This window comes from Anastrepha ludens, chromosome 4, assembly GCF_028408465.1.
Source record: "Anastrepha ludens isolate Willacy chromosome 4, idAnaLude1.1, whole genome shotgun sequence".
Classification (NCBI taxonomy): Eukaryota; Metazoa; Arthropoda; class Insecta; order Diptera; family Tephritidae; genus Anastrepha; species Anastrepha ludens.
The window spans coordinates 55,718,342-55,731,200 of record NC_071500.1 but is presented as its reverse complement, the minus strand read 5'-3'; the positions used below and the strand labels follow the sequence as shown (position 1 = coordinate 55,731,200).

General features: G+C 37.3%; 1 protein-coding gene across 1 annotated transcript in view; it reads right to left on the bottom strand.

Annotated features, from left to right (window-relative positions):
- Positions 1-11,263, bottom strand: part of LOC128861836 (uncharacterized) — a 116,145-nt gene extending 104,882 nt beyond the window's left edge. Inside the window, exon 1 of the mRNA XM_054100210.1 lies at positions 11,206-11,263. Coding sequence (XP_053956185.1) covers positions 11,206-11,263 — 58 coding nt within the window. The remainder of the gene's footprint in view (positions 1-11,205) is intronic.
- Between the last annotated feature and the right edge of the window lie 1,596 nt (positions 11,264-12,859).

The window sequence follows — 12,859 nt, the reverse complement described above, 5'->3', positions numbered from 1 at the left end:
GCCGCCCCACTTAGTTAAACTATTTTAATTATATATTCTACCCGCCAATCCGAATTCTAATTTAATTCAATAACTTGCTGTACTGTTCACTCCTTTCCGCGGTCTAAAACCGGCCCAGCACACTCCTTTAGTTAAATAATCCCTTTTATCCAAAAAAAGCTGATTAAATGCCGAACTTTGTACATAAATAAATTTTTTTACTCATTTCATGTGAACCAATACTTTGTTAATAAAAACAATTTCATTTTAATTTTTATCCGATTTCTATGTCCCATTAGTCATCATTAAGCCGAGATTTTTTTCCAGTCATATCGTGCCATTACATTTACACAACTATGTACTTATGTATGTAAATATTCACTCGTTTGCTGCAGGTCATTAAAGTGCCATTTGTAATTCCTATATATATTAAATATGATACAAATAACAAAAAAGGCAGCGCACATATTTACATAATAAATATTTAACCGCACATTTGCAAATTTTAAATCGATTGTAATCATTCCTATAAAACTTAAATTGAAATTCCTCTGAGGCTCAAAATTCCAAGCTAATGCACCAGCACACACACACTAGCGCTCATACAAACGCGCATGCATACATACAAACATACGCTCAAGTAATAGTTGTCACATCAATTGCTGGCCTGCCAGCCAGCCAGCTGCCTGTTGGTCTTTTGGCCATTCCGCTAGCGTCGCTTGATTGCATTTCTATGTTAATTTTGTCACATCGAACTGCAATTACGGCTTAAATGGCTGCAACTAGGAATTGCGAAACTGGCAAAAACAAAAATAAAATATTATGTGGAAAATATGGACAGATGTATATGCATACATATTTATGTGAAACCAAAAATTTTGTAAATAAATAAATAAAATATTTGAATAAAAATGAAATCTGCGACGGTGGCAACTACAGAATGTATCTGTGTGCGCTATGCAGCCACCTGCTGCCAAAAACATGTTGTTAATCATTAGCAACACATTGCTGCCACACACACACACGCTCACCGGCATTTTGGCGGTAACAATGAGTAAAGCTTTTTTAGAAATTCGTTAAATTGCGCGACACTTTGGTCATCGGCTGCTGATCGCGGCCAAAGTGGTAGCACATTATCGCACCAAAGTGGATAAGCGGCAAATCGCGGTGTCGCGTAAAGGCGATAAAATTGCTGCTACAACAATTGCAATAGACTATATTAGTGATTGCAATTGGATTTGAAATAGCGTTGCTGCATTAAAGCCACTGTGACACTTTTATCTGATGGCTGGTCACTACAGTCACCGGTTGGTTAGCTGCCTGGTTGAACTGGTTCAATACGCGTATGCAGCATAGGTACACTGAGCAACAATAACAACAACAACACCAACAGCAACATTGACAAAACACTCTTTTGGTAAAACGAAATAAGATATGTATATTTAGCACATTTGCCCCCGAAAGTGCAACTCAATTAAATTAAAACAAAATTGAAAATAGACAATAAAAAGTACACACATACATACATACGCATTTAGAGCAGCAACAAAAGCGACGTTATCTCATTTTCCGGCAGCCAAACAGAAGTGTAGCAAAACTGACCGCGATTGTGTAGTTATATGCACCTACATATAATATGTTGCATGCCAACGCCGTGTTGTGTGGCAGTTGTTCTAGTCAAACGCTGCTCAAATGAAAATAAAGACGCGTGATTCATTTCCATGCACATTCAAATGGGGAACTATATTCATACAATTGCGACTATATTTACATAGAAAAATGCGTGTGGCATGCCACAAATGCTGCCATTGCCTGAGGCTACTTTGCGTTACAACTTTTCCAAAGTTTTCAAACTCACTCACACGCCTTTACTATTCATTCAATTAGGATTAGCGGCATACTACAATTATACGAATGAAAAGCGAAATAAATGAGAAAAAAAGAATGTAAACGGTTTGAGTGCAACAAAATAAAAATGTAATGGATATGTCGGTAATTATTCTATTCCTTTTTGATACTCACATTGACGGTTACATACAAAACTAGTCTGAAATGGCATGGCTTTATAAATGAGAGAAACTCTTTGAGTAAAGTTTGGAAAAAAGTAACATTATTTTCATTGGCGGTTTTGTACTTTACACGATAATAGCTCCATTAGGATGCTTTATCAGAAAGTACCATTTTTTCACAGACATCATAAAATTTATTATATAATATTATAAGACTTTCGACAAAATAATTTGCAAAAATAAAAAAATTAACTTGAGCTGGACTGATTGGAAAAATACCTCCAAAAATCTAGTGCTTCTAAATAGAACTATTTTGGAAAAATATTTCTTGCATGAAATTAGCTCAGAGTTAAAAGAGTTTAAGGTTATACCGTCCGCATAAAAATGTTTAAACATTTTATCCACGGAACGGAAATGGGGGAAAAAATATCGGGACTTGCATGTGCTAACTTTTTAAGAAACAAAGTGGATCAGTGGCGAAAATATCTTTCTAATAATACCGTAGTTTTCTAAATTGGCCGAGACTTTGCTGAAATTTTCACGTGCCCCTTAAACCTATCATCCATAAAAAATCATTTTTTGTTCCCCTGAAAGTTTTCAAAACACTTTTATATTAGGTTGGGGGGAAAAGAAATTCTTTATATATAGGTATTTATCATTCAAATTAAAATGTGATTGCGATGTTCACAAATGAACGGATGGACAGTTTTAAGCCGACTCCAAACGGCAGATGGTTTTTCTTTCATAAGCAGTTTTTTTATGGCAGCAATACTCTCTGAGATGTCCAATACCTACGCTGGACAGTTTCGTAAGAGATTTGAAAAAGTATCTGCCTTGAAAACCTGCTCTGATTTTAGTTAAAACTGGACAAGTGAAAGGAAGTGCTCAACTGTTTCTTCCTCTTTCTCATCTCTACAACTGCTATAATATGAATCGGAGAAAGCTGCTAATATCAATGAATGCCTACCAAATAGCCAATGACCGGCTATATAAGCCACGACTTTCGAGATGTCTTCTCTTCAAAAGTTAAGCAGTTCTTTTGCTTTTTTTTACTTATTTGCTGTCATATACCTTTATCTCTCCATGACCTATTGGCCTCTTGGATAATTTTGTTTTTGATTATTAGTTTGTTCGTGGCCATAGGTATCCCAAAGGTACTTTTATCTCTAAGCAGTTGAAGAGTAGTGTCTTTTCTGGCTGGGCTTTTCAATTTTCCTCAGCATCTTTGTGCCACGGAATGACCTTGAATACAATACACTAATATCGTTTAGAGTTGCCCTGCATTCCTGTGCAACCTTTGATCTTAGTACAGCTGCATTCATTGATTTAATGACCGCATGACTATCAAAGAATATATTATATTATATTTATTGTATTGTAGTTTCTGTTACAGCATACGTATTTTAGATATATTGTATATCCACTTCTTTTATAGTTAGAACTTCTGCCTGATACACTTTCGTAGCCTGGTACTCGAATGGATAGTTCCAGTCCTAATTCCTTCGAGAATACTCCATAGCCAACTCTATCGTCTAGTTTGGAACCATCTGTATAGAAATGTAATTCCCCGCTTCTCCATAACCTTGGTGGTTTTTACTCTCTTCTTGACGGTATGCTCGTCTTGAAGAGTCCGTCGAAGATAAGTCTAGGGATAGAGTAGTCCATACCTTGTTTGTGACTATTCAAAGTATGGAGCGACCGCAATCAGAAAAAATTTTGTTGCTTTTTCATGACCGAAGATTTGAACCTCGGCACTTTCGAATGGTAGACACGCACCAACCCATTCGGCTACGTCGGCCTTTCTATCATCTGAGATTAGTTAATATTATAGCCATAGCCGAATGGGTTGGTGCGTGTCTACCATTCGGAATTCAGAGAGAACATAGGTTCGAGTCTCGGTGAAACACCAAAAGGAAGAAAAACATTTTTCTAATAGCTCTCGCCCCTCGGCAGGCAATGGGAAACCTTTGAGTATATTTCTGCCATGAAAAAGGTCCTCATAAGAAATATCTGCCGTTTACAGTCGTCTTGAAATTGAAGGTCCCTCCATTTGTGCAAAAACATCTTGAAACTGAAGGTCCCTCCTCATGCGAAAAAAAAACCAATTATATGTAGGGTTTTCCAAACAGAAGTGTTATTTTGATACTCAAAGAAAAATGCTATTTTTTAATATAAATGATCGAATGTTTATTTCATTATAAAGAGGAAGGTATGCCGTTAATAGTGGAAAGTGACATCAGGCAAATGGCCACCACGACCACGCTTACAGGACAATATTCTTTTCATGAAATTTTCCATAACCGAATTGCAAAGTGGCTGCCCTATGTCCTCGATTATATCTCGAATTCCATCTTTGAGGCCTTGAATCCATCCTGGGCTGTTTTCGTAGACCTTCTCTTTTACAAGTCACAAGATGTTAAATCACAAGATCTCGGTGGCCACTTGTGATCACCTCTTCGAGAGATCGGTCCGGAAACTTTTCCCGTAAAAGATCAATGGTTTCATTGCTTGTGTGGCGTGTAGCGCCGTCTTGTTGAAAATAAACATTGTCCAGATCAATACCATCCAATTCCGGCCATAAAAATCGTTAATCATCTCTCGATAGAAATCTGAGATGTTTAACTATTTTTATGACCGCAATCCATTCACCTGTAACACCTGTTATTGGAAAACCATATATATATATATTTTTATTTTTTTTTATTCTATAAAAAAAATCGATTTTCAAATTGGTCCATCTCACGTGAATCTTAGTAGTTTTTCACAATATTTTGGCGCACATCCTAAAGTATAATGCGGCTAAACATTTTTATTTTTTTTTATAGAAATGTAATGTTTATATAAGTATACAAGTATTGTGAATTTAATAAATACTTCAACTGCCTTTTATCAATATTTACACCGTTTTTTATTTTGCTTATATTTTACGTAAACGAATGAAGAACATAGGAACAAAATTCTTGGGGGTACATATGACTATATAGAAACTTTATTTAAGACTGAGCTAAAATAATTAGGGCAAACGAACAGAACAAGTACATATAGGCCTATTACCAACCTTTGTATTGGGATTGAAGTTTAGTCTATTGCGTTTCAGGCTGAGGTTGCCTCAACCTGTGACAGCATAAATCGCGCGCTTATTGTTTTATTTTGAGGTAATCAAGACTTTATCCGATGGGATTATCACAAGCAGGTGAACAAAGGGATGTTAGGACACTATTCAGCTTCTGGCAAGTTAAAATACATTTATTTTAAGTTAGATATCTGGTCACTGTGGAATTCCAGGAAAGGAGGACTTGTTGCACTGGTGCTGAAACCACTTAGCGATATTGGCTGGTCTGTGCCTATGAGGCCAATAAAAGAGTGCGTACATTCATAGCGGTTTGAGTAGGGTAATGTCTACTAAGACAGACCGCAGGCTATATTTAGAGGATCTTCTTACATTTTATGTAATTTCTTGACTAAATAATAGCTTTTTACGAAAACGTCTACTAAACTCCTCTTAGCATTTATAAGGAAGTTTGATGGTGTCTCCGCTATTGGGCGTAGGGATATGGTATCGAAAAATAAAAGTGTGCAGGTGATACCAAATATCTTATATTACCTCATTTTATAATAAACGGATTACAAATGAGTGCACCTGTTAATTTTAGAACTATTTCACTTACTACCTTTAAAATTAACAATACAAGTGGAAGGTATAAAGACAAGATGTGAACTGAATTACGGCATTGATATTAAAGTTTCAAATTCAGAGCGTTGTTGAGAACACGTACATCTTTAACAATAACAGAGACAAATTAAACGCTAGAAACAGTATTTTGTGACATAGGAAAACTGCAAGATAACTATAAAACTGCCCCTTAGGACGTTTCTAATATTCTAGGGCAACGCGTCCACTATAATGTAGATACAAAAATTGCACATTCATTTTAATGTTGAGTACCGTAGAAAAGTTTTGAACTTACATTTTTTTGCATAACAGCTGATATGTCATGCAGAAGTACTGTCGATCATGGAGGGGCAAAATCAATCGGAAATCGATCAGAGTTCTTTCACGAGGTTACTCATACGCCTAGTAGCCCGAGCGCTCTTTTATAAAAATCATAACCATATTATGTCAAGTGACCTTTCTCCTACTTTTCCATTTAATATCTACAGTTTCTACTTATTAGTGCTTACATACATGAATTTTCTCGCCTCTATATTAACGACATCCTCATGAATTCACCACTTAATAATTACTGAAATGCCGCACGCGAAAAATAAGATATTCTTTCAGTTTATATCATACAACGCAAAATTGTAAAGCAATTACATTTTCATTTCAACAACTCGTGTGCCACTCGCAACAAAATGGACATGTCAGACATCCATTTGCTTTCGTTTCAACATTTAATGCGTTTTTCCTTCGTTTTATTTTTCAGTTATCACAGGCCATTTTGTGTTGGCCGGATTTGTATGTTTTTTTCTTTGATTTTAATGCATTTATTACTGTTGTTGCAATCACATGTATAGTCGTTGTGCAGCACATGTCATGTTTTCAATTACTCTACAATCTCAACAAAATATTTGTAAAATCATTTGCAACAGCAGTTGCGTGCGTCTCACGGCCGGATGAGGAAGATGTTATGTGGCAAGTGTGGGCTTGAGTTAGCACTTGTATGCCTCAAGGGCACACAATTATTTAATTGTGGCATATTTATGTTTTCACGATAAAACTTTAATTAAATTTTAAGGAATAGAGTGAACAAGTGAATGACTTGGAGAAGAATTAGTTGGATAGAACATTAATTCAACCTTGGGGTGTGAGGAAAATTTATTCTCTGGTGAATTTTTAATTACGGTTGTCTATCTTTTCGAAAGAATGTATGAGGATAGTCCATAAGTTCGTGCGTATTTTACCCATAATTTCACTTTTGTACTATTTGCGCTTAAAACAAATTTTTCGCGGAATATAACGAAACTATTTATATCTACTTTGATACAATATAATGTGCACTCAACAAGTGATTTTAATCACGGATAGAAGCACGTGTTGTTAAAAAATAAAATGGAATCTTCGAACGCGTATAAAAGGCATATTTTGTATTTTTTTTATAAAAGTGGTAAAAATGAAACAACTGCTGCTGCAGAAATAAACACTGTTCACGGAGAGGATACCGTGAGTATAAGGACTGCGCAAAAGTGGTTTTTAAAATTCCGAAGTGGTAACTGCGACGTGGAGGATGCCCCGCGCGCTGGTCATCCTGAAGTCTTTAACTCCGACGCTTTGCTCAAACTCGTGGAAGCTGAGCCAAATTTGACAGTCGATATGATGGCTCAGAGGTTAAATTCATCGCATGGAATCGCATCCATTCAGTTGGGAAAAGTTTCAAAGCTGGGAAAATGGGTTCCGCATAGACTTTCCGTCGCCAACCTTCAGCAGAGAGTGAATGTGTGTTCTCAGCTGCTGCAGCGGCTTAAAAATGAAAGTTTTTTGAACCGTATCATTACTGGTGATGAAAAATGGGTCCTTTAGAATAATCCTGTTCGCAAACGCCAATGGTTAGATAAAGATGAAACACCAGAGCCGACCCCTAGAAATGGTCTTCACATCAAGAAGATTCTCCTGTCTATTTGGTGGGTTATGGCCGGTATTGTTTATTATGAACTTCTGGAACCAAACTAGACCATAACTGCTGATTATTATTCCCAAAGCTATCAAACCTAAATGAGGCACTTAACAAAAGTCGACCGTCTTTAGTGAATAGACGCAAAGTTTTGGTTTCACCACGACAACGCAAGACCTCATACCGCAAGGCAAACATTAGGCAAGCTGAACGAGCTCGGATGGGAGCTAATGTCGCATCCACCATACTCTCCGGATATTGCACCTTGTGATTATCACCTTTTCCGTAGACTTCAATCCCATATGAGTAACAAGAACTACTCCTCGAAAGAAGCTATAAAAAGGGATATCGAAGCGTATTTTGGCTCCAAGGACAAACAATTTTTAGAGCAGGGAATTAAAAATTTGCCTTAACGTTGGGAAGACTTTGTAAATAATGAAGGAAAATATATTATTGATTAATAAATACTTTAAACATCTTTTTTATTAATTTTAAAATCACCTTTAAAAACGCACGAACTTATGGACTCACCTGATATCTCGCTGTATACGTATACAGGCAGTCGAAGCTTAACCAATGAATATAGCTTGAAAAATTACTTTCATTCAATTCAAAGTGAAAAATGTGTGAAAATAATATTGTATAAAATTGAGAATCAATTTATTTTTGCTCGTGTATGGCCTTGAAACATTCCAGAATCGAATCGCAAGCTGCCCATACGTAACTTCCCGGAATTTTGGTCCACTCGCGGACAATGGCTTTTTTTAGCGCCTCGAGACTGGTGAATCTTTTTGTTCGGATCGTGCTCTCCAAAATGACCCAAAGAGAATAATCCATCGGATTCGTGTCTGGTGAATTTGAGAGTCATTGTGTGGACGTTATGAAGTTCGGAACATTGAGGGTCGGCCACCAAAATATTTGTCTGCTCACGGCTTCAAAGCAACCTCCAGAATACTTTTTCGCTAATACCTATTTCGCATTTACCTTGAAGCCAGGCTCGATGAAAATAATTAGAAAGCGTGCATCTGCAGTTAAAGCGGCTCAAACCATTACCTGTGGCGGGTGCTGCCTCCTGTTGGCCAATCGATTACTCAAATTCTAATATGAACGGTCGGTCAAATAAGCCCTATGGTTTTGGGAGTTCACGAATTGCTCTATTTGGAAAATTTTCTCGTCAGAAAACACAATGTTCGGAAACCGACCGCTTTCTGCCAAGTGAAGCAAATCCTTCGCTCTCTCAATCTGACTTGTTGCTTTGGTGTGAGATCGCGCGCCTTTGGATCTTGTAGGGCTTGACTTTGAGATCATTTGGCATTTCGTCGAGGATTTCGCTCAAGTTGCTTCTTCACTTTTTGAACCATTGCACGTGACGTTGCAGTCTTTTGATGACCACCTCTATAACGTGTCGTGATGCTACCAGTATCATTGTAACGAGCAAATCGAATGTTTGGAGGATTTCACATAAGGATTTATATTTGCTTCAATGAATAGATATAGACGATATGAAGATATCAAAAGGATGGAGCCACACGTCACACAACCAGGGAATTTAGTTGCATTAGTGCAATCTAAGTTTTCCTATCGATTAATTTCACAAAATGGTGACATAAACTGTCCGATAAGGTCATCTAACTCCACTAGACTACTTTTTGTGGGGTTTTTTGAAAAGTAAAGTGCATGCGAATAAGCCAACAACGATTTCAGTGCTGGAACACAATAGTCTGATCGAGATTGTTGAACTCAATGCGATAATATCTTGAAAATTTAAATTTTCGTATAATAGCCTTCCTTTTTTTGCATATAATTGCATTTTGAATAAAAGTGGGGGAATCTGAAACGTTCTATATTCTTACATGTTTTTTCAAACAGCATCTAGAAGCGACTTTTGAAAGCCCCTTGAGTACCTACATATATAGCCGCATCGAAAGTATATCATTTCTTGCGCAAGCTCACCGAAGCGCACAAAAGATATAGATTTTCCAATTTCTTAGAATAAGCTTCCCATCCGCAGGGATTTATTGTTGAGTGCTGAAACTTAACAAACGTTTATCTGATACTGATTATTAGCTCCTTATTGCGGAAAAAAGTAGTGCAATTCACGAGAGGGCATACAGCTTATAAGTACTTAGCAACCCTCCTTTGGACTTGACTATTCTTCTAAAACATTGAGTACTTTCTGAAAGCTTTTCTATTTCTTTTCTTTTTAAGAAACTTAATTCAACTGTGTACTTATATATATGGAATCTGCTGCACGTCGCTCTCCTGATCAGCAAAGTATGTTGAGCGGTTAAAAGCTGCCTGCCATTAAGCAAAATTGTTGACAATTTCGGCTACATTTTTTCAATTATCTTTCAAATGTTCGCATCCATCTACACACGTTGGCAAATGGCAAATGCAGTCAATTAAAGTTCATGTTGCGACTACAACAATGTTAATTACAGTCATTAACTTATTTAAACGTCAAACATAGTGGAGATTTTTGCAAAATGACTTTATTAACCTGACAACAAGTCGCAAGCAATGAAAAGCAATAAAATTACGAAATAAGCGAATTACAAAAAAAAAGAAAAAAACACATACGAAAAATATTCATAATCGCGCACATAGCAAATAGTGAAACTGAACAGGCCGTCGGGTAAGTTTATTATGCCAGCTAATTGCAAATACATATGTACATACATACACATGCCGCCGTACCTAAGCCAAACAACTTGCCACATACTGCAACGTGCCACAAATGAAAAGCAGACAACTGGCATTTGTGGTTGCATACGAGGTAAGCAAAAGGCAAGCAACAACCAGGTGAACAGTTGAGACGGGACAGCTGACACAGCGGCAGCGGCAACGGCAGCGGCTAACAGTGAAATTGCGCATTAAAAAATTGCTTGCAACTCGTTAATAACTCAATTAAATTTCTTGCCAATTTCTACTGGCGACATAGAAAACAAATGAAAAACAGTTAAACAACAACAATGAGCAGGAAAACACATCACTGGCAAATGAAATGTCACATGCAACGGTGCCGTCACTGCCGCATAAGTACACATTTGTGCAAAAAAATGCATTACAGTATGGTAAGTGAATCTGAAAGTGTGCGCTAATGCACCTCCGTGTCAGCGCAAATAGTCGTTCCTGCATGTGTGAGTGTTTTAAGTGTTCAGTCAGATTTTCCGGCACTTTGTGTGCTGCACACTTCTCGAGCGTAAAAATTGCACTTTGTCACGTCTCAAAACGGAAAATGGAAAGTGTTGCTGCTGCAATAGTTATGCAGCTAAATGTGAAATAACAGTCACACTCAAGTAATACAAAAGTACGGAAGATCAAGCAACACTGCAAATTTACGAAAGGCTGGCTGCAGGCTGAGTTAGTGAGCGCATTCGACGGCAGATAAACGTAAAAATTGATTGTTGCATTTAGATACGCAGGCGCAGCCAAGCCACCTCCGGATCGCTGGTTCGCCGGATCCGCAGCCAACTAACCCAGCAAGTAGCTGGACAGCCGAGCAACTGGCCATACAGCCATATATCCATTCAATAGTCAAGCAGTGGGTTTACGGTCACAAACCTGTTCGCCGCTGGTGCTGCTGCTGCTTTCGGCGCACTTACCTGCTGGCTGCACTGCTTGCACATTTGTTGATTCTATAATTTTGCGCACAATTTGCATAAAGCGACAAAAATTACATATGACACTGCCGTCGGTACACCTTTTTTTAATCACTTTATCTTCACCTGCGCTGCCCCACTGCACACGGACCTACCGAACGAACACCCTTTGCGAATGCGCCAGGCGTTGCACTGTTGCTGTCACAATGGCATTCGACGTAAATCAGCAGACTTGAAAGGAGAAGAAGCTGTCTTACCCACGTCTGGGCGCCTGTCTTTTGAAGGTGCTAAAGGGCGCATTAAGTGATGACTGCCACCGCCATGGCATCTCGTCTCATTGATGTTTAATTAAGCCGGTCTGACCTGTTGGCGTTCAGCGCGCTTGCGCTGTTACTTATCGCTACGCGTTCGAGCTTAATTAAATTTTCGCTCAAAAATGGCTTAATATTCGCGATAATAAAGTAATAACAATAATAATGTAACAAGGCCCGTTTTAATATAAAGAAGATAATGTTATTTGTAATGTGGAGGTTGCAGTGGAAATTTATGATTTTAAGTGGGCAGTGAATACTACAGTGTTTTTTTATTTATTTGAAAATTTGCAAGAAATTGCATTAAATTTTTTTGTTTTAATTTTACAACACTTTCAGCGTAAGCATGGGATTTGGAGAAAGTATTTCATCACCTGCTTTGGGCACCAGCTGGACGGATCCGTTAAGGGGTTAGGGGTAGTCAGAGGCCCGAAAAATGATGATTTTCAATAATTTTGTTTGCTAGTCAATTGCTTTATATTATATTACTATACAATAACAAAAAAAACGAACATAGCACTAACACATCATGTTTCGACTAGACTTTAGCAAAATATAAAAAAAAAGTTTATAATCGTAAAAGTTATTGCTGTTTGTGTGGAGAAGAAAGAAGTCCCTTACGGAGATCATCACAAGTTCTTGGAGATTCATTTAAAATCAATCGGGCAAGAGGAATTAGTTTTATTAATAGATAATCTTGCCTGATCGAAATTCAAATTTAATTTCAAAATTAACAATATGGCGTCCTCAGAAAATATTTTTCAGATTTTCGAGAAAAAACCGAAAGTTAATTGTTTAAAAAAAGTTTTGAAAAAAAATTCTTCGATCAGGCACGAGTTTTGTATGTTTTTCAAAAGCAGTATACATTTTCTTGAAATCTAGCAGCTTCTAAAATATCGATTTGCTGTTGCCTACGTAGCATTCTACCTTCTCGAGTGTTATCGTTAGCGCGCTTATCTGCCACTTTCATGCGTGCAGCATCCAGCTACTTGCTCTCGAACGCTCCGTAGCGCACGAGCGCCCTTTGATAATTGTGAATAACTCGAAAAGTGTTTGTCGGGTTCACTTCAAATTTTCACACAATATTTTTAAGGTAAATGTAAAAACAAATCCAATTTTTGGAAAATTCTGACTACCTCAAACCCCTTAAAGTCTGTAAGATATATTTTCCAGAGAAAGAGATTAAATATGATTCACAACGGCACTTAGAGCTTGAACTCAGATCCTCTAATATATTTTTACGTCATAAATTCATGCAGATATGTTTGTCTTAAGTCTCAGGTTTACAACTTTGCTTTCATTTTTTTCAGGACGTTATTTGAACAAAGTGAGAATATTTTACTTCG